The sequence below is a fragment of the Silene latifolia genome, chromosome 1 (assembly GCF_048544455.1).
Source record: "Silene latifolia isolate original U9 population chromosome 1, ASM4854445v1, whole genome shotgun sequence".
NCBI classification, from domain to species: Eukaryota; Viridiplantae; Streptophyta; class Magnoliopsida; order Caryophyllales; family Caryophyllaceae; genus Silene; species Silene latifolia.
Genome location: NC_133526.1, coordinates 2,153,579 through 2,177,144, shown reverse-complemented (window position 1 = coordinate 2,177,144; position 23,566 = coordinate 2,153,579). Strand labels below are relative to the sequence as shown.

General features: G+C 37.2%; 2 protein-coding genes across 2 annotated transcripts; both read left to right on the top strand.

Annotated features, from left to right (window-relative positions):
• The first annotated feature begins 442 nt into the window (after positions 1-442).
• Positions 443-6,623, top strand: LOC141592366 (uncharacterized). Its single transcript, XM_074412999.1, has 11 exons — positions 443-619; positions 4,554-4,638; positions 4,734-4,785; positions 4,869-4,889; positions 4,972-5,025; positions 5,124-5,237; positions 5,370-5,435; positions 5,559-5,597; positions 5,776-5,898; positions 5,999-6,091; positions 6,194-6,623. The coding sequence occupies exons 1-11, from the start codon at positions 529-531 to the stop codon at positions 6,350-6,352; spliced, it is 897 nt and encodes a 298-aa protein (XP_074269100.1). The 5' UTR covers positions 443-528; the 3' UTR covers positions 6,353-6,623.
• Positions 6,624-14,666: 8,043 nt separating this feature from the next.
• On the top strand, positions 14,667-18,393 carry LOC141592645 (uncharacterized). Its single transcript, XM_074413385.1, has 3 exons — positions 14,667-14,961; positions 15,089-16,535; positions 16,749-18,393. Exons 2-3 carry the CDS (start codon positions 15,194-15,196, stop codon positions 18,086-18,088), a joined length of 2,682 nt encoding a protein of 893 aa, XP_074269486.1. The 5' UTR covers positions 14,667-14,961; positions 15,089-15,193; the 3' UTR covers positions 18,089-18,393.
• Positions 18,394-23,566: the final 5,173 nt, after the last annotated feature.

Here is a 23,566-nt window from a genome sequence, read left to right as displayed (position 1 = left end):
ACTTGCTCTCCAAGAAATAAACAACATTATAATCAAGATTACTAGACGTATAGTTGCACGTTACAAGTTAAACCACTTGGAAACAAGGATTATAGAGTGTGGATATGTAGTTTCATTATTGCACGTTACAAAAAGTCAAACCATACATATAGAAGCAACGATGATTATTGATCGGATAATATTTCCTCCATTCCCGTCAATAGTTTTCCAATCGACTTTTTTTTAGAAGTTGAATGAAGTTACAAAACACTCCTAGAGGCTTAGGGTATCACAGTGTCACCAGGTAATATAGAGATTCGGTATCAGCCTCTCACGTACTTTTATATAGAGTTCATATTAATATACCGAGATTGGGTACCATTCATGTCGTCATCTCATTTTCATAATATATATATGGTCATATGGGTTACCTTTTTGGGTTGCATCGCATAATAATAATAAAGGGAGTTTGTCATTTCTTTCGTCTTTTTTTTTTTCACAAAAGAATTATCTAAATTAAGTATAATAAGTTGCTACATAACGTGAAACATGAGACTTGTTTCACCATTTTTCACATACATTATCTTCGTTTTAATCTTTGTTCATGTCTCTCATTCTCTACCCTTCATTGTGCTTCATGGTATGTACCGACTTCTATCTTTTTACCATTTCTTTAGCACGGTTTTTCTAACGAGTATCTAGTTGCTACTTTTTCATAGTTTTTATAACGAGTGTCTAATTGGCCTAATAGTTAAACATGAGTAACATTTTATAAGGACTTTCTAGCTTGTTTTTATTGTATTTTTTGTATTGTTGCTTATATGAGTTAGTTTACGTTTGCTTTTGGATGCGTTTTCCTTATTTTAGTCTGTTGTACAGTTCAACTATTGAAATAGGACGTTAAAATTTACGTTAGGTGTAATTTTTCAAGAAAATATGAATTGCAATTCATGAATTTCTTGTAGGAAATTTACCGTCATTAGTATTACTGTTGGTTTAATTGCGGTAACAGAGAAGAACTAGAATCGAAAATAAACGAAATAGAGCAGAAAGATAGAACCGTAAGAAGTAGTGCCGTGGTAGGATGCCACTGCCATGAAAACTATTTGCCCGGTACGATCGTGGTGGCGATCAGCTAGTGCCGGTAGTTCCCCAAGGATCACACTACAACCCCTTTTAATTTTCAAGGCCTGAAGAACAGGAGCCCTTTGCTCACCCACTAACAGCCCCTTTTTTGTATTGAACACTGATTCAGAATAATAAAGCCCCTTTTAATTTTCCTGTCAAGTTGGTTCTCAACTTCATTCTTAAAGTTTATAAAAGATTGTTCTGCTTCATCTTTAGTCTTAAGCAAATAGACACGGGTGTATCTAGAATAGTCATCTATAAACGTAACATAACAATTCTTGCCACCTCTACTTGCAACATTTTTGAAGTCAGCTAGGTCGGTGTGAATTAACTCAAGAAGACTCGTGATCCTAGTAGTCACAGGTTTACTAGGCTTCTTTGTAAACTTAGCCTCAACACAGCTAGCACATTTAGAGAATTCTTGACTCGTCAAACTTGGAATTAAACTCATAGTTCTAAGTTTTTTAATGTAATCCACATTCACATGACCTAATCTACCATGTCAAACATCAATAGACTCAGCGATATAAGCAGAAGAAGATGCAATATTATTAAAAGCAGAATCAGTGTTCAATACAAAAAGACCCCCAGAAAGATAACAGGGCCGGCTGAATGGGTGTACAACCCGTGCGGTCGAACAGGGCCCCCAATTTAAGAGGGCCTAATAGTAGTCTGTGAGCTTGTTACATATAAATGTTAGCGAGATATAATGCCATAAAGTTGTTGGTGTCTTGGTGGTAATTGATCCAATTATTTCCACCAGAGACTCGAGTTCGACTCCTAGTAGAGTCCTTTTTTAACTTAAATTTTGCATTTATTTAAAATAAATAAATGAAAGGAACAATATCAAGAATCGAACCTGGGTTGTTTGTGAAAATGCAAATACTAACCATCAAGGCATTGTCATACACATGTTAATAGCAACAAACATTAATGTCTATACTAACCATCAAGGCATTGTCATACACATGTTAATAGCAACAAACATTAATGTCTATATCTTTGGCTCAAATTGAAATCTTCTTTGATGCGGTGATGTGTTTTTTCATAGTTTTTTATTTTTAATTCTTGTAGGTAGCTTTACGGGGTAATTATATTATGGACAATTTTTTGAGTTAGTCTCTCTTTCCATGTCATTTTGGTCGGAAATAATGACACGAAGTTTGATATTATTTTCTGTCAAATGTGAACACTTTTGAAAAACAAAATACAATAAGCTGTAACACTAACTTGATCATTGTGATTACATTTGACCATAAAATAGTCACAAAATCTCGTCTTATTTATTTCAGGCGGACTAGATCGTCTAAAATAAGAATTTGCGCAAATTTGTCTGTTTTTGATAATTTATTTGTCGATTATGTGGTTTAACCATTACTCTTCAAACAATATTCCAAGTATTTTAGTAATGATTAAGGTCCCAATTTAATTTTTTTTTTGTGTAATCGTGAAAAATATATATTCTTTTTTTTTTTTAAAAAAAGTAAGTATACGTATTAATAGTCGTATTAGTTAGGGCCCCTTTTCGGGGATTTCGCACAGGGCCACCGAAATCTCCCAGACGGCTCTGAAGATAACCCTTGTCCACAAATTCCCCATTACGCGACATTACCACCTTGTCAGCCTCAAAAACAAGTTTCAAACCCGCTTTGTTTAACAAGGCACCAGACACAAGGTTTCGACGCAATGAGGGTACAAATAAAACATTACTGAGAGCAAGTGTTTTCCCCGAGGTGAGTTTGAGAAAGATCTTGCCTTTGCTCGTGATCTTTGCGGATGAAGAATTACCCATGTAGACGCATTCCCCATCAAAGAACTTCCTCGAACTCAAAGCAAATAAACCCCTATCGACAGAGGTGTCTCAAAGCTCCAAAGATATCAAGACCCATTCAAAGAACATTACCCCACAGATTAGCTTCCACAACCACAATTGTAATAACATCATCATCCACAACAACATTGGCCTCGTGATTTCTTCTCAGAACATTGGTAGGCTTTGTGCCCAGGTTTTCCACAAACATAGCAGACAATAGGACCCTTAGCAGCTTTCTAAATCTTAGGAACCGGTTTGGTATGCTTCGTTGGACCATTCTTCTTTGCAGGACCCTGGTTCTTACCCTGACCAACCTTGGCCTTACCCTTACCCTTATATTTCTCAGCATAAGACGGACCACCAGACTCAACCAGATTAGCTTTAACAACAGCAACAACAGGAACAGTCACAGATTGACTAGCAGGAAGGTCTTTGAGGCGATTAGCCTCCTCGGTCCTCATATGTCGTATAAGTTCCTTAAGGGACAGATCTTTCTTTTTGTGCTTAAGTTGGTTTCGGTAATCAGAGCAGGAGGGAGAGAATTTATCTAGTAGAGCATTAGCTACAAAGATATCATCAAGTTTCATGCCCTCATTCACAACATCAACACATAAGTTTTCATAGACATGGACTTGATCCGTGATAGGTTTCCCGTCAACTATTTGAAATCCCAACCATTTTCCCACAACATATTTCTTTTTCCTCGCGTCATCAACCCCATACTTAGTTTCTAAAGCCTCCCAAATAAACTTAGCGGACTTATTCACAGCAAATAAGTCGAACATGGTGTTTGTCATATTATTCAAAATGTGCCACCTAGCAGTTTTGTTGTCCTTCACAAATTTTGCAATATCCTCTTCATTTGACTTAACATCTTTAGCAACAGGAGGGGTCGTCTCAACATCAGTAGGGGTGATAGGTTTAGGCGGGTCATTAAATAAAACATAATCAATTTCTAACTGCTCAAAATACATCAATAATTTCTGGGACCAACGCTTATAATTGTGACCATCCAACGACTCTAGTTTCGCCAATTTAGGAGCAATTTTCGAAATCACAGACATGGTTACAACAACTAAAATAGTTTTCAAATTGTTGGTTTAATTGCGGTAACAGAGAAGAACTAGAATCGAAAATAAACGAAATAGAGCAGAAAGATAGAACCGTAAGAAGTAGTGCCGTAGTAGGATGCCACTGCCTTGAAAACTATTTGCCCGGTACGACCGTGGTGGCGATCAGCTAGTGCCGGTAGTTCCCCAAGGATCACTGTGAGTGAATGTGTTTTATGAAGCTAAAGATAGGCATAGCCCGCTGCAGGCGATTGCCAAATCCCAAATCCGGATCCGGTCCGGGCACAGCGCGCGCACGAGCTAATTTAAGCACCTCGCAAGGCTTTCACAAAAACCTCCCTAGACCCACTAATGATAGTGTAAGGTAAGAGGAGATATATAAACACATACATCTTTCTTTTCCTCACCAATGTGGGACAATTTGGAAAAATGAACTTGCTAAATAAAGCCCCTATTTCCAACAATTACTTCCTCGCTTTCTATGTGAATTCGCAGTTGTGCAGAATTCCTGTTTCACGATATTGAGAAAAAAACATAACAAACTTTTTTATTGTGTAATATAGGAATTGGGGATGAATGCTCGAGTCGTGGAACGACAAAGTTTACTAAGAGCTTAAGTAATTGGTCTGGCTCAGAAGGATATTGCATGTATGCTCTGCATATAGTCTGTTTCCTGCAACTGTGCTTTTGATATTGTTTGAAGGTAATTATCTGATTAATTTTTTCGTTGTCTTCGACTTCAGTGAAGTTGGAAATGGATTCTGGGATTCTTGGTTTACGCCTATTGGAGATCAGGTAAACCAGAAGTTGAAAGCATCAACATGTTTCATTTATCGACTGTCAAACTTGTTCTAAATTCCGTTTATTAATCCTTGCAGGCTCAAATTGTATGCGATAAGGTAAAATAAATAATACTAGTTGTTGAAACCGCTTTTGCCTTGTGTTGTATGTTGCGTTTAAAATGATATTCTGATTCTCTAGGTGAAGAAGATGGAAAAACTCCGGCAAGGTTACAACATAGTTGGTCGCTCTCAGGTAAGTCCCTTTGTGTTCAGCTGCTCTGCTCTACTATAAAAAAATCTGATATTTACGTGTTTTAATTTCTCTGATCAATCTTATATCGACTATTGTAGGGAAATTTGATTGCACGAGGAGTCATTCAATTCTGTGAAGGAGGACCACCGGTTAAGAATTATATCTCACTGGGAGGACCGCATGCTGGTATTGCTTCAATTCCACTTTGTGGCGTAAGTGACTTTTTTCTTCAAAATGCTAGTTCGTGGGTAATTAATTAGTTAATTAATTAATTAATTGCTGTCATACCCTTTTCTTCGAAATGCTAGTTCGTGGGTAAAATTAATCGGTTTTTTTGCTTGCAGTCTGGTATATTTTGTGAACTCGCAAATATACTCATTCAATCCGATGCCTACTCAGACCCGGTTCAGGTAATTTAATTAATATCGCTAAACTGAGTAAATGCAACTGGTTACAGTTTGATACTTGCTTTCCTCTCATACTACTAAGTTTTCTAAACCTCCTTTTTAAATGTCGATTCGCTGAATTCGCAGGAACATTTAGCTCCTAGTGGCTATCTTAAGATCCCCAGTGTGAGTACAATTCCATTGCTCCACATCTTTTACATAATTCTACTACACCCCTGTCACTTCTTCAATTGTCGTGAAATTTTCGTTTTATTTCGTGTTCACTGAACCTTGCAAGTAATGTTTTTTTTTTTTTTTTGTATACAAGAAGCGATTCAGCAGCTTATGTTTTCTTGATTGCCAGAATATGAAAGGCTACTTGGACAAATGTAGCTTCCTTCCGAAGGTCAACAATGAGAAACCGGGTGAAAGAAACTCGACTTACAAGAAGCGTTTCAGCAGCTTAGACAATCTAATACTCATAATGGTCAGTTTCGACACTTGCTAGTTTTCGTGGGGGATATACTCATAATGGTCACTCTAATACTCATAATGGTCAGTTACTAACTAGCTTTTGGTTATCACAGTCTGAGCAAGACAATGTCCTGGTGCCTAAAGAAACGTCATGGTTTGGATATTACCCAGATGGCGCGTATACTCCTTTGCTTCCTGCACAGAAGGTACGCAAAGTTTAAAACACTTAAACACGTTAGCATCAAAATTGTCATTGTGCCCGACTAGCATAGGGGATTGATAGTCATGTATGAGTACATGTATTACAGACAAAACTGTACACAGAAGATTGGATTGGTCTGAAGACCCTTGATGATGCTGGGAGAGTTAAATTTGTCAAAGTGACCGGGGGACATCTCGGAATTTCAGATGAAGATATGAAGAAGCATATGGTGCCTTACTTGGTGAGCCAGAAGTGGAAAATATAGGCCAAAAATCTCGGAATCTCAAGATTGAATGGTGAAGGAACTCAATCATGATTACAATGTATTCTTATTGATTGGATTGATATATTGATATATTGATATATTAATAACAAAGTTATGAATGATGATATACATGTGTAAAATCATTTGTAAACTCGTCTTATGTAAATATAAAATTCCGGTGTCTATAATTTGTACTTTAAACAAAACATTATTATTATAGAGCTCAAAATTATTTAGAAGAAATTAGAGCTGGAAAATATTATTATGCTTTTACGATTTTTTAAGTTAATCTAATTTAAGATTCTTACAATTCAGAAAAGTTATGCTTTTATAAGTTAAGTTCAGAAAAGTTAAGTTTCTATAAGTGAAGTTCAGAAAAGTTAAGTTCCTATAAGCTAAGTTCAAATCGACTCTTATAAGTTAAATTAAGTATGGAAAAATTCGGAAGATGCTACACATACACAATGTGTATGGAATTTTCCATACACAACCACTCACAACGCGACACGTGGCAAACTATAGTTAACCTACATTAGTTATTAGTCTAAGGTTATGTTAGTAATTTTGCAATTGTGGTTAACTTGTTAACTATGAGTAGTGCACTATAAGAACCCGAAGGATGGGCCGGGCTGCGTCAGCCCGTGCTGAAGGCCAGCTATACCGTCACATATAAAAATTTGTGTGAAGTCTTTATAACTTGTACTTATAATTTTGGTGGATTTGCGTCCTCGTCTTTATTTTAACTAGAACAAATAGAAAAACTAGGGTTTCAGTTTGAATTGAATCGTGGAAGCTTATTTATTGCAACGAGCGTGAATTGATTTTGATTCTATTTGATTAAATTGAGAATAATTAAGCAGGCATGGAGGAACAACAACAACCATCGTTTTTAATGAGAGGAACTCGTTTCGATCTTACAAACTTCTTAATTAATCGTACTGGTGATGACTTTCCTCCAACTTTGGTTCGCAACGATAATCAAACTACTAATACTTATCTTATGAGAAACCGAAAAGTGATGATGCTATGTTTTTTCAGTCTGCCTCTCTCGTCACACGCTCTTGCTATTGCCCGGGCTGTATCTCTTGTATCTTCTGAGATGCACGCTTTTGGTGGTTTCGAACTTATTATATTTGTCGACTATTTTATCGACTGTGACGATCAAGATACCGCCTTGTCTGACTTCATCTCCAGTTTCCCGTCATTCTGTCTAACTCCCAAATCAACCCGTAGATTAGTAGGACCCACCATGCCACTCGCCTGTTATCCCCATGGTTTTTTGGTAAATCGAGCCAAAACGGTTGAGTGGCACAAACCTCTTGACTTATTTTTAAAATACGGAGTTGACGCCTTTCCCTTTACTTCTGAGCGACTCGCGTGGATTTCTAAGTGCGACCAAAAGACAGTGTCCGACAATTGCCTTGCCTCATTTTTGTGCTTCTCGCCCTTCACTTTCCCTGACGTTCGTACATTTCTCCGTAAGAATCTAGGAGGCGACAAAGAAAAAGCGACAATTTCTCATCTTCAGGATAAGCGTGTTGGTTTATACCTATGCCAAACGGGAAATTTGATACCTACACTCGATAATGTTCATAAAAATTGCTCTGAATTGGGACTAGAGTTTGAGATTATCCTGGTTTACATGCCTTTCAATTGCTTTGACAATTGCTTTGACGATGACCCTCAATTGTTCCAAAACCTTATAAATTCAACTTTGAAAGAACGAAATATATCCTGGTGGGTGTTCCCCTTCACTAACTGGGTAAGCAGAAGGCTCTTGCGCCTCTCTCACCAAGATAATACAGATGATCAGTTGATAATCATAGATCCCGATCCCAAATCTAAATATGTCGAATTTCATGGCGAAGCAGTCATACGCCACCACGGTGCAAGTGCATATCCCTTCTCTAGGGAGCTCCTAGTTAATAAGGAAGTGGAGAGGCTTAGGGGAATAAACCTCGAGTCGTTGTTGTCTAGCAGCTCACGTGATTATGTTCTGGTACATTATGGGTTTATTCATCGGGTTGCTCTCGCAGCGCTTCGAGGCAAACCTGTTTTTCTCTATCTTCACTGTGCAGAAGACCACCCTCGCAATTGTTTCGATAAACTCTTCTCTTATTGTAAAATGAAAGCACTCGATTTTAATTTTGATATGGTCTTTGTTGGCTTAGATACGTCGTCTATCCCAGATACTGGAAATTCTTGTGAAATACCATGGTTGGTATTCCCTTCCGACCCTAATCACTCTGATTATATTACAAGGGAAATTTTCGGGATGGCTGACAAATGTAGTACTATTATTGCTTTCGATGAAGATGGCTATATTTCTTCTCTACTTCCTTTACGGCTTGTATGTTCTTCCTGCACAGATTTCTCCTTGTGCAATAATCTGCACAATAATTGGAGTCCAGAATTAGCTGGTATTTCTTCTCTACTTGCTCTACGGCTTGTATGTTTTTCCGTCTTGTCATTTGTTCTTAGGCTTGTTATTTTAACACAAATACTGTTATACAACTTGTTGTACAAGAGCATTGTTCAACCATAACCAATTTAAAGTTTTTTCGTATTTTTATAATTTAAAGCTCGGATTCTTTCTAATAAAGCTCGTGATCTGTAGATCTAAGCTCAAATAAACACATTATAAAGCTCGAGTTCTATTCTATACAGCCAGTATAACTAGTTGTATAGTCTATTTATTGTTATTTTAACAAGTTAATTTAATTTATTGTGCAGGGAGTAAGGTGGAGTACTATGCTGATGCAAATAATCTTAAAAAGGTTACTATTGAATACTTTAATAAGGACAAAGCAGTTCTTCCATTGCTAGGAGAAGAGTACTTCTTTCCTGGTCTACCAGTTCGTGGGAGAATGAAACCATCAGAAGAAATACACGACTTTTATGATTGTGCTTATGAAGATGAGGGATACCAATATTTAGCGTCCAAAGTAACCTATTTTATGTTTGAGACTGACGAGGAAGCGCAATACCCAAAGGCCATTCACGAAAAAGTTGCCAGTATCGACGACACTAGTAATTTTGACGTCGTTTCCTTCCTTTCAGCTGATAACAGACAGTACTTGGTTCGCAATTGATAGATGAACCAACTCAACCAAAACCTTAAGGTGATAGTTGAGGCCCAACTATTATAAATATTCCTATTACGCTCCCTCACTCAAATGCCCATTGGGCTTGAAGAGTGGTTAGTTGTGTACCGGCTCCCCCGTACCGTGTGCTGGAATTCCACTTCGATTTTTGAGGAGTTTTGAGGTTGTCAGGATTCGAACCCGTGACCTATGGTCACACTGGCTCTGATACCATGATAGATGAACCAACTCAACCAAAACCTTAAAGTGATAGTTGAGGCCCAACTATTATAAATATTCCTATTAGCAATGATGGTTGTAATACTTTATTCGAAGTTGAGCGTCTTAGGAATAAAAAATGGGTTATGATTTGTTGCTTTTCCTGCCCTGTTTATTTCCAAAACATGTTGACATTGGTATATAGAGGTGTTTCGGACATCTGCTATGAGTTGAAAGATAAGCTCGGAGATAGTTTCGAGATGGTGTTGGTCTGTAAGATGCTTAGGGAATTTGAAAGTGATCAGTCAAGTTTCAAACAAATGTTGTCTGGTTTTCCTCCGTCATGCCTTGTGGTTCCCTTCTGGGACTCAGACTCTCGTGACTCTATATGTTGTTCACTCGGCTTTTCAAGTTCTCCGCAAGGTTTATTTCTATGTGCGGAACACAAGAAAATTATATGGCACAAAAGCTTAGGTGATATGGAAGAATATGGGTTAGACACATTTCCCTTCACTAAAGAGGACTATTGGAAAAAAAGAGGCGAAGAACTTGAAATATCATGGAATGTTCAGTCTCTTGAGACACTGTTTGGTTGCTCATCCTCATATGTTCTTGGCAAGAACCCGGGAAGTTCGGATTATTATGAGAAGACGTGTATCAAACAACTTAAAAAAAAAATCGTCGGTGTGTATTTGTGTTTGAGTGGGAATTTCCTAGCTACGGTTCATGAATTGTATGAAATCTGTAAAGCGAATAACATTGAATTTGAGGAGTTTTTTTCCAAAATGGGGTCTAAACACATACAAATTAACAAAATGGGTTAAGTTTCAAAGTATTTACCCAAAATGGGTCCACGTCATCACCGAAGCTAGGCTCGGATTCAAGTCGCTCTCCCGCTCAACGACCTTACCCAAAGTGTAACTTAATGTTCGCCCAAACCGCCGTATGCTACTTCAAGGCAAGTCGCTCGGGGGGTGAGCGATTTCAGTTCAAATCGTTCTCCCCCACAGCGACTTGGGTCTTTGCACAAAAAAAAAAAAAAAAAAAATGCAGCTTGAAAGGATCGAACTCAATACCACCCACGAAACTAACACTTATTCTATACTACCTAACCAACAGAGCAATCCAATTTATATGTCAAAATAAAGTGCTTAAAAATATTATTGAGTAATTGTTGTTCAAGTCCCAAAACGCATTTATTATTACTAACATTAAATATCTAATTTTATTCTCCCTATTAAATCATAATATTATCTTGGGTGTTATGGTTAGGGTGTGGTGGGATTGTTTTAAATTCCATGTTCGATTCCCATCAGCTACTTTTTTTTTTTTTTTTTTTTTTTTCCTTAGTCGCTCAGTGGCTGGGCGGTTTGACCTCTAGTCGCTCAGTGGCTGGGCGGTTTGACCTCAAGTCGCTCTCCCGCTAAGCGACCTTAATCTGAACCTGGCATCGCCAAAACCGAGCCTACGTGGACCCATTTTGGGTAATTAGTTTCAAAGTTACCACATTTCGTTAAATTGTTTGTTATAAAACCCTATTTTGGAAAAAAATTCTTGAGATTGTAATAGTGTATTGTCATTCGAGTGGTAAAAACTCGAACATGGATTTGTTTCAGGAGCAGATTAATATCGAATTGAGGAATAGGAATATATCATGGTGGGTATTACCGTATAAGGGTTGGGTGAGTCGGAAGCTGAAACGACTTTTGTACGCAGCGTGTAGCGATGAGTTGATAATTGTGGGGAATGGAGTTGTAGATCCGTATGGTAGAGATTTTATAAGTCAGCTTCAAGAGCTGACGTACTTGAGACGAGATTCATCTCCAAGTGATGGCAGTGGAGTTACTATAGAAAGCGTGATTTTAGAATTTAAGGGCAGATATCGAGTTGATTGCAGCAGCGAACCTGAACGTACCAATGACTTTCATCTTCAAGTGTTGCAGAATCTGACTGGAAAATTTTATTTACCTTGATTTTTCATTACATTTTCGTTCTCCCTTTTTATTTTTCATTTTCCCTTTTTTTTATTCGCATTTTGAGGCGTGCGTTCACCCATAGACGGTTCGGAAGGATGATTCATGTCAGCCGGCCCCAAATAATTTTGGGATTAAGGCTCTGATATTGTTGTTGTTGTTGTTGTTTATGGTAGATGTGCTAAATGTTTGACTTGTTGCTTTATAAATAAACAATCAGTCTACTTGAATAAATAAGATAAAAGCAAGAATACTTAGGAAATCGCAAATAATTTGTCTTTATCTACTCAAATGAGTTTTATTTGATCTGTTACAAACTTGTGACAGATATTATCCGTCACAAAGTGATAAATTTGTTATAGAGTATGCCTTATTGTCCGTCTAGTACCAATGTTTGACCTGTAAAAAAACAAAATTACATTTTTTTTTCCTAAGACGAGTTATATTATGAAACAGAGAGAGGCGAGTTATATTATGAAACAGAGAGAGTAGAAGTATTAAAATACTTCAAGAAGTATACAAATTAAGAAATAATTTTCTAAATTTAATGCCAGTTTTTCAAGAGCTGCTTTAAGATTCTACGTACATAAAAAAATGAATTAAAGGATATTTCACCTAAAATATTTTTTTGATTATTTATTTATTTGGCATCATATTTAAACTTTAACATGTGTGCTAGGAAAACCGTAGTACATTTTATAAACTAGTTGCTAATTCCGCACACTATTTTATTACTTCCCGCACATTTTATCTCTATATTCCATCACTACCCTTCATATTAAAAGGAAATTAAAAAATTAATAAAATTCTCTCCCTTACACACCACCCCTGACCACCCATCCCCTACCCTCAGACCACCCATCCCCCCACCTCTGACAACGCACGGAAACTATCGTCGTCGACCAAACACTCTCGCTGTCGACCACCATCATCGTCCGAAACCAATCACGGATCACCCAATCATTAGCACGACCCAATCCCCTTCTCCCTTCCTCAACACCGGCAAACGACCGTCGATCACTTCCATCGCCATAGACTCTCCGTCGCAACTCTTAGAGCATCCACAATAGAGAGGATTAAGCATCCTCTTAGTACCCTCTCTTTTCTAAGAGGACATCCTCTCTATTGTGGGACTTATGTTAAGTGTCCTCTTTACAAGAGGAAGGTAGTCACTTCCTCCACTTTTAAAGGATTTTAGACCATCCACAATAGAGAGGAGCTTATCTTCCTCTTATTTTACCTTACTCCCTCTAATTTTTCGACACCTCATTTTCTCTTTTATTCACTTTATTTCTCACCATCTCCATCCTCTTTCTTTTATTTTCTCACACAATAGAGATGATCTTCTTAGGTTCCTCTCTTACTTAAATTACTCTACCAATTTTTATTAAAGAAAAAAAGTAAAAGAATTATTGTCCATATGGCAAAAAGTGGTTGATTAGTAGGCACAAGGGCCAAAATTAGCTTTCCTCTAAAATCCTCTAAAAGTAGAGGAAGTGACTACCTTCCTCTTGTTAAGAGGACACTTAACATAAGTCCCACAATAGAGAGGATGTTCTCTTAGAAGAGAGAGGGTACTTAGAGGATGCTCAATCCTCTCTATTATGGATGCTCTTAGAGGAAAAATAACTTTGACCCTTGTGCCTACTAATTGTTTAACTGAGAAAAAATCTCATCTTTGACATCATTTATCTCACAATGCACCGGGTAACCTACTACTTGTTTATCGGGTCATACTTAAAAAAAAAAAAAAAAGTAAAATCAATAAAATCAATAACCCAACAATTAAAACAATAATAACCTTAATCCCTTTCCTTCCCTTCATCCCCTTCATTCCACAAATTTTGCCATTACTAGCAAGTCATCAAAAGAGCAGCTAATCAACAAGATATTACTATAACATCAAATTTTCTACCGTCATGCTAGTAGGCTAGTACCAGTACTTTCAAACTTTCCACAAACATTCTAAGCAATCTTTAGGCATCAGAATTTTGAAAAGTATGCTTTGCAAATGTTCCTTTCTTTAGCTCAAAAATCTTGAATCCTCATAAAGCCCATAACCAGAGAACAATTAATCAATGAAAATGATGAAGACTACAAGTTGGGTATTAATCAATTAATCAATGAAAATGATGAAGATTAAAAGTTGGGTATTGTTGATTTGGGGTTTTCTTTCAGATCTTGCACATGGGTTTTCATCAAACGTATGTCATCAAAACATTATAATGGAGATGGATGAAAGCATTGGTTGTGAGCAGGATGGGGAGGAGATAGGAGAGACAGAGAAAGTGATGGGGTTGAGGTTGGGGTTAACATTTTAATGGAGGTTGATGATAATGACGGTTTGATCTGAAAATAAAAATGGTGAAGAAGTTCTAATTTTAATGGAGGTTGGGGTTATCATTTTAATGGAGATGGATGATAACGAGGGCTTGATCTGGAAAAATGGTGAAGAAGTCCTAATTTGTGTAATTAGGAAAATGTCAGAAGATTTAGAAAGAAAGGAAGTAAAAATTAGAAGGAAGAATGGGATCCAAAAAGTCACTTGTTTAGAAACTGGTAATATCAAGTTAAAAATGGGCTTAGTCTATTACAAGTTAAATGATGTTAAAGATGAGATTTTTCTCAATTAAACACTAGGATGGATTAATATGAGAAGACGCGGCTTAGGATAGATTATTCCCGTGAAATAACCCTAATTCTTTTACTTTTTTCTTTAATAAAAACTGGTAGAGTAATTTAAGTAAGAGAAGAACATAAGATGATCATCTCTATTGTGTGAGAAAATAAAAGAAAGAGGATGGGGATGGTGAAAAATAAAGTGAATGAAAGAGAAAATAAGGTGTCCAAAAATTAGAGGGAGTGAGGCAAAATAAAAGAAGATAAACTACTCTCTATTGTGGATGGTCTTATAATCTTATTTTATTATTCGCCTCAATACTCGTGTCCACAAATAAATAGAAGAAAATAGAGACTAGGAAGCGTATATGGTTAAACATAAATTATTTAATAAGACGGTCTCTTACCACAAGACCCCTCAATTAAATCAAAACCCAAGCAATCTTTCACCTCCATGAAATTATTTCCTTCAGTCGTCCCTACTGCCACCATCTCTACCCGATTTGTAGTATATCTCCACAGGTATTTATCTCAAATCCATGAATTCTCAGCTTAAAACCCTAAGTTACCAAACTAAAACTAAAACCAGTAGTTATTATATATACTTCTACAAAAAAAAGGGGGAAAATTTGAAGAAGAGAAAAAAAGCTAGGGTTTGGGTGTGAATTGAATCGTCGAAGAAATATCGTGTTTAGCCAGTAACCTGATTTATCAGGTTTGATTTTTATTATTATTATTAAGTCTCTCTCTTTTCTAAGTTTATTTTATTTGAATTAAGAATCATCATTTATTTCTAAATTGATATTGATTTTGTTTATTTTGATTAAATTGAGGATAAGCAGCAGGCATGGTGGAAGAACAACCATCGTTTTTAATGAGAGGAACTCCTTTTGATCTCGCAAGCTTCTTAATTGATCGTACCGGTGAATGTTCAGCTTTGGTTCGCAATGATAATGAAATTGTCTCTGGTATCTTCTGAGATGCATGACTTTGGTACTTTCGAACTTATTATATTTGTTGACTGTTTCACTGACTGTGACGATCAAGATACTGTCTTGTCTGACTTCGTTTCCAGTTTCCCCTCATTCTGTCTAACTCCCAAATCAACCCGTAGATTAGGAGGACCCACCATGCCCCTCGCCTGTTATCCCCATGGTTTGTTGGTAAATCGAGCCAAAACGGTGGAGTGGCACAAACCTCTTGACTTTTTGTTCAAATATGGAGTTGACGCCTTTCCCTTTACTTCTGAGTGGCTCTCGTTGATTTCCCAGCGCGAAGAAACTGGAATGTCCTGCAAATCTTGGCGTTCCCTTTATAATTTTTTGTGCTCCATGCCCTTAACTTTCCCTAGCTATTCTACATCTCTCAGTAAGAATCCAGGAGGCGGTCCAGGAGAAGTGACAATTTTTCATCTTTACGATAAGTGTGTTGGTTTGTACCTGTGTCAAACAGGAAATTTGATACCTACACTCGATAATGTTCATAAAAATTGCTGTGAATTGGGCCTACAGTTTGAGATTATCCTGGTGTACATGCCTTTCCGATACGACGGCGACCCTCAATCGTTCCAAGACTTTATTAACTGTACTTTGAAGGAGCGAAATATATCCTGGTGGGTGTTCCCCTTCACTAACTGGGTAAGCAGAAGGCTCTCGCGGCTCTCTCACCAAGATGCAGATGATCGTCTGATAATCATAGATCCCAAATCTAAGCATGTGGAATTTCATGGCGAAGCAGTCATACGCCACCACGGTGCAACTGCATATCCCTTCTCTCGGGAGCTCCTGGTGAATAAGGAAGTGGAGAGGCTTAGGGAAGTAACCCTCGAGTCGTTGTTGGTTTACCGCTCACTAGATTATGTTCTCTGGATGGGTTCTGGGTTTACTCATCGGGTTCCTGTCGCAGCGCTTCAAGGCAAAACTGTTTTTCTCTATCTTCACTGTGCAGAGGACCACTCTCGCATTTGTTTCGATAAACTCTTCTCTTACTGTCAAATGAAGGCACTCGATCCTAATTTTGATATGGTCTTTGTTGGGTTAGATACGTCATCTATCCCAGACGGTGGACATTCTTGTGAAATGCCATGGTTGGTATACCCTTGGGACCCTAATCACTCTAATTTTGTGACAAGGACAATATTCGGAAAGGGTGACAAATGTAGTACTATTATTGCTTTCGGGAAAGATGGCCGTATTTCTTCTCTATGTGCTCTACGTCTTGTATGTGCTTCCTGCCCAGATTTCCCCTTGAGCAATAATCTGCACAATGAGATAAGTGCAGAATTAGCTGGTAATCTCTAGCCTCTAATAGTGTCATTTATTTTATCGCTTATTAAATGGTTTTCGGTATCAGTTACTCTGTATGTCTTAACTGTTCTTTTCCCTAAACTTCCTTTCATCAGGGATTTAGAAAATATTGGCGGTTTTGACATATGACAATTTTCCGTCTTGTCGTTAGTTCTTTGACTTGTTATTTTAATAACTTAATTTAATTATTATGCAGGGAGTAAGGTGGTGCATGCTTTTCCAAGTAATCTTTCCAAGCATTCTATCGAATCCAGAAATCACGTCAAGGCACTTTTTCCTTTGCTTGGAGAAGAGCACTTTTTTCCTGGTCTTCCAGTTCGTGGGAGAACGAAACCATCAGAAATGCACGACTTTTATGACTGTGTTGATTACGATGAGCGACGCCAATATTTAGCGTCCAAAACTGATTATATCGCTGTGAACGAAGAGTATGCGCAGTACCCTAAGGCGATCTTCGATAGGATTGCCAATATCGACACTAGTAATTTTGATGTCATTTCCTTCCTCTCAGCTGATAACCGGCAGTACCTGGTTCGCAATGATGTTTGTAAATCTCGATTTGAAGTTGAGCGTCTTCGGGATAAAAAATGGGTAATGATTTGTTGCCTTTCCTGCCCCCTTTATTTCCATAGCAATTTTTCATTGGTATATAGAGGTGTTTCGGACATCTGCTCCGAGTTGTATGATGAGTACTGTGATGCTTTTGAGATGGTCTTAGTCTTTAAGATGAGTAGGGATTTTGAAGCCGATGAGTCAAGCTTCATTCACATGTTGTCTGGTTTCCCTTCATTGTGCCTTGTGGTTCCCTTCTGGGACTCAGAATCTCGTGACTTTATATGCTGTTCGCTCGGCTTTTCAAGTTCTCCGCAAGGTCTATTTCTGCGTGCGGATGAAAGGAAGGTTATATGGCACAGAACCTTGCATGATATGAAACGCTATGGGGTAGACACATTTCCTTTCAGTAAAGAAGACATTCTGAAAAAAAATTCTGAAGAATATGGCAAATCACGGAATGTTCAGTCCCTTGAGCAACTGTTTGACTGCTCATCCGCAGAGAACCCGGGAGGTGCGAATTATTATGAGAAGATGTCTATCAATCAACTGCAAAAGAAGCTCGTTGGTGTGTATGTGTGCTTATGTGGGGAATCCATACCTATGCTTCAAGAGTTGTATGAAGTCTGTAAAGCAAGTAACATTGAATTTGAGATTGTGGTAGTCTGTTGTCTCTTTAGTGCTAAAAACTCGGACCCGGAGGTGTTCCAGAAGCATATAACTAGTGCCTTGAGGAAGAGGAATATATCATGGTGGGTATTACCCTATAAGGGTTCGGTGAGCCGCAAGCTAGTACGACTTTTGAGATCACCCATTGAAGAGGAGTTGATCATTGTGGGCAATGGAGTTGTAGATCCCCATGGTGCATATTTTATACGTCAGTTTGGAAAGCGTGAAAAAATGAGACGAGTTTCATCTTCAAGTGATGGTAGTGGACATTTAGAAAGTGTCATTTTAGAATTTAAGAGCAGATATCGTGTTTGAATGTGACCGCACTTGCTGCACTACACTGACATTCTTCCCACCCTGTTATTTTGAGCAATGGCATTGATCGGTGCTGATTAAGTGATTAGTTTGGTGATCGATCATCAGCATGCATAGTTGTTGTTACCCTTATTAATATGCTAAATGTTTGACTGGTTGCTAGGTAATTCTGGTATTCAACTTTGGGTTACATTAATTCGGATGGGTGGAATTCGGGAAACTGGTTTTATTATGGATGGATATGAAGCTAAATACCTCGGATTTCATTTTATCGCCTTGAATGATAATCTTCAGCACCCATTCCATTCTGGTGTCGTCTGATTTTTGACTTAAAATTGTGTTTTAGTGCCTGAAATTTGTGACTGAATATGGAGAATGTATTAAAAATAATGATTCCTACGGCTATTGGAAAAGTTCAACCAATAAAAAATAATTATTTGGTCAAAATGAAGTCACCTCGCTCAACCATCTCTACAATCTACTCTACTATCTCCACCTTCACAATGACGGCACTGCAACACCGTCATTATCCGTCGGACCGCGGCTCGATGTATTAATATCGCAACACGGAATACCGAGTTTGCATAGCAACACGAACCCATTAACTCGGACCCTTAATGTGCACATCCTCCTTGGGGGTGGGTCCTTCCAAGAAGTGATCTCAAGGCGCGAGGTTGATGTCCCACAAACACCTGCTCGCTAAACAACACCAATCACCACATCCAATCCCACTCAATCCAACACCACCATCATAATGAACAATTAAGTAAACCCTAATTACCAATATTCTCAAGGACACCCAATTGAATAATATTCACCATCACATACAAGCAATCATAATATTGAAACCGAGTAGAAAAATCCTACCTTTTAGCAATTCTTCACAAAAGTAAGCAACAACAAGCAAGAACTCAAAACCCCTCTTCTATGAAGTCTCCACCTACAACAATTATGGTGTAATCTATCACAAACATGTTCTAATACAAGAATATGCATGTACGTTAATTATTACTAACATTAAATGATAATAATTATCCTTAATTACTCATAATCATCATATATTTCTCTAATACAGTTGCTAATTCGCTGACATGGCATCTCAATTTTCTCTCTCGATATGACGTGTCATGATATTAGAGTAGTTAGACTATTGAAAAAAAAAGTCAATTAACTAATTGGAAAAAGAAAACAGAATATGGCATATGGAATTGGATTAGAATATAGAATCTTCCATGTTCGAAATGAAACAGAATAAAATCATGACGATTCCTTCCAAAATTACTGTTACATGCTCAAATCAAGGAAAATTATGCTAAATCCCAACTAATTCCCTTAACCAAAAACGCTCCTCAAATACCAGTATAAATTTCTTATACGAGCGAATCACTCTCTTTCACTTTTGTTATGTTCAATGTCTGTTCCATCCATTGTGTGCTTCTTCCCTTTTTATGTGTGGCCGTGTGGGTTTCTTTTCTTTGCTAATTTTCATTTTTTTTTCTTTTGTACAATTTATTTATCACCTCATTTATTTTGTGTATTTACTTATATGTTTTCATATATGTAAATTCCCTATGTCTCCGTCAATAATTTACACCTGATTTATTTCCCTCTCACAATCTATTTACTTGGACAGAGAGATACCTCTTCAGTAAATTAAATCAAATTTAAATTTTTAGCTCAACTTTCAGACTTTTTGAATAGTAACTTAATATTTATTGGTTGTCTTTATTATGTTTTTGAATTTATAAAAGAGCACAATATTTGATGGCCCTTATTAATTTCCTTTCAAAACCTATACCGAAAATGCTTTACAGTAGGTATAAATTATCAATTTATCCTAAACTAAATCATTATATATGTTAGTTATAATTAACTATATAAATTTAAAAGGTTAAAAGCAGACCCATGAATTTCACGGGTTAAAAACTAGTTCTAACCAATTACCAAACGTCATTACTCAATCATGGACTTTTTGCCATAATTTTTCCACACATTGTCGTTAATCTAAAAACAAAGAAACAAATTCTCTCTTTTACTCTTACTCTCAAAACTAGTATAAATCACGCGCATGCATGCACGGTATTTCTAGATCATTTAGTTTATAATGTATTATTTATAGATTTATAATTGACACATTATCATATTTTCATATTTTAATATTTTAATAAGGATAAAAAATTGAAATCGAAAAATAATAAAAAGAATTGAGTAAAGTCATAAAATATGTATTTAAATGTAGTTTTTTTTACCACAAACAAATGATTTCAATTTATAAATTTTCTCGTACAAATGTACGATTTTTTATATGAGAGTGTTAGAGATTATAACAGTTGTTATTTGCTTAACTCCATTAGAAAAAATTAATAATAAAATCAACTATTGATAATATTTATATAATATTAAGAGTTGGAAAAGATAAACTTCAATAGTTTTAACTTGAATGATGTAATATTATATTTACTCAAATTATTCTGTTAACTTTATTTTTCAAAATAATATTATACCACTACATCCACTAAAAATATCAACATTAACTGACGACGTTGTTAATAAAATCAAATATGATAAATAATATAATCATACTAGCCGTTCATTTAGTTTTTATCCAAAAAAAATTAACCGGTAAAACAAATCGAAATAACTGGGTAATGTCATAAAATGTGTGTGTTAATGATTTTATTTTCTAATTCTCAAACCATATTTTATTTCAACTAAAAAGATTATAATTAGAGTTTAATGAAGAGATTATAGTTTAATGTAAGGATAATGGTTTAATGAAAGAAAATTTTATTTATTTCCTAATTTAATGAAATGTATTTTGGAGGGAAATTTTTTCATAATTTTTATTCTGTTAGTATATACTATATAGGATGATTAATAAAATCTCAACAAATTGTTTAATCATTGATTTTATTTATCATATTAACAAGAATTCTAACATCATTAGTTTTGTTAATTGTTTTGTATCAAATTAAGTTGAATAAATTAAATTAGGGTTAATAAAATTGGGGATAATGAAAAATAGGGTTTGTGGGGTAGGTGAGGGTGGCAGAGATGGGGGCTGATGGTTGAAGAGGGCCGCACTAATGGTGGCGGAAGGACAAGGGCAGTGCGGACGATTAAATGAGTTTTCAGGTGGTCGTGAGAGGATCTTGGCGGTCAGAATCTGGGCAATGTCAAAGAGGGGGCGTGCGGGTCTAGGTAGGTTGGGATGAGGAATGGGCAGTTCTGGGTGGATGGCGAAGTGGTTGCCGTCGTCGGGTTTAGGTGGGTGGGGACGGTATGGTCTGAGGTAAGTGGGGATATGAGGGCGGATCTTAGCATGTAGGACATGGGGTGCGTTTGACTGGCGGGAGGTGGTGCATCAGGAGGGACAGTGAGGTGGTTGGATGGTTTGGACGGGGTGGTGGGTGGTGGGTTTGGGTTGAGAGTGGAGATGGGTGTAAAAATTATAGGGGTGAAATGGTCAATTATGTCCATGATTAAGTAAATCATGTACATGATTGAGTATGACCTATTACCAAAACACCTAAATTTTAGGGTTTTGGTATCTTAAATGAAAGTATGGAAATTACAAAAGTAAAGGTATGAGGTTATTCACTAGGTGATGAGGAACAAGATTATGTAAACACTCTTCCAAAATTCCTCCAAATAAAGTGTAGGTCTAAGATTTGAGGAGAGTAAATTGTAGAGATAAGTGGGAGAGGTATAGAAAGATGGTTTTAGGGTTGAAGGAAATTGTTGTTCACATGTTATATATATGAACCCCAAAACGGCAACACGGAATATAAGGCCAACGTAAAAACTGGGCCCAGACCCGGTTCACTCAGTCGAGTGCCCTAGAGTAAATATGTCCCTAGGCCGAGTGTGACCTAGTTATGAACCTGGTCACAAGCTGCACTAGGTTGATCCACTCGATCGAGTAGGAAGGCACTCGGCCGAGTGTCTCCTCTCACTCGATCTCGATCGAGTGTAGCTCATAGAAGGGAGGGGTATTACATAAAAGTAGCAAATAACAAAGGGCTAAGAGTAGAATCTTGATGCAGTTTAATCGTGATAGGGAATTGTTTCGTCTTCCCTACATTAGTCCTTATACAGTTATTATACTCGTAGTCTTGGTAGCACGAGCACTCCTTATACATAGCCGACATAGCCGTCCCGTGTCAGACACCCGACACTAGTCGGATACACGCCTAAACATGTTATAATTTTGACGAGCGAAAAAATGTCAAAAGAGACTGATTAGAAGATTGGTTTGGGTGAGAAATGAGAATTAGTAATAGTCAAGGTCAAATTTTACCTTCACTTATTTAAATTTAATATCAAACACATTACAAAAATAAAATCATACGTTATTTATAATAATAAAATATATGTTTTATTAAATTTAAATAGCGTGTCCCGTGTCCTAAATTTCATGGAAAGTCGTATCACGTGTCCATGTCCATTTTGGTGCTGCCTAGCTCGTAGTGGTTCCCCATACATGTTCATTATAACGTTAAATGAGAAATATAGCAAATCAACCCCACAACATTAATATATGGCCTGGTTACTAGGAATGTCAATGGGGCGGGGTGGGTGCGGAGGAGGGGTAACCCGCATCCGCGAACTATAATGCGTACCTACACCCGCCCCGCGATCCGCAGCGGGTTGAACGTTTCCCCGCCCCGCGGGGATCCGTTGACCCGCCAAATTACCTATCTCACAAAATATTTTTAAAAAATATAAATCTTGAATCTAAAACATGTTAGTTTTATACAAATAAGTTTCCACAAAATGGTCTAACATTTAATTAACTATTACACAAAATTTTCAAATCACGAAATAGTTTGAGCATTAGCATTTAATTAACTAGTACACAAATTTGTCTAGGTTTATGAGTGAGGCGGGAATCTAGGTAGCGCGGACACTCCTCCTAACTAACCGTCCCGTGTCCGACACCGTGTCCGACAACCGGACACCCGACACTCGTCGGACATACGCCAAAAAATGTTACCGTTTAGATGAGGAATAAATTGTCAAAAGAGATTGATTACAAGATTGGTTTGGGTGAGAAATGAGAATTAGTTATAGTTAAGGTCGAATTTTACCTTCAGTTATCTAAATTTAGTATCAAATATATTATAAAAATAAAATCATACGTTATTTATAACCATAAAATATGTTTTTTTTATTAAATTTAAATATCGTGTCCCGTGTCCTAAATTTCATGGGATGCCGTATCACGTGTCCGTGTCCGTATCCGTATTGGTGCTATCTAGGCGGGAATCAGCACAGCGGGGACATGCGAGGCGGGGCGAGTCTCACGTTATACCCACCCCCGCCCCACGACCCGCGACGAATGACACTTTTGAAACCCATCCCCACCCCACGACCCATCAAATCGTTACCCGCACCCGCCCCACTTGGAGCGGGCGTGGGGCAAGACCCGCCAAAACCCGCATGCATAAATTATTTGATAAGACGGTCTCTTATCAT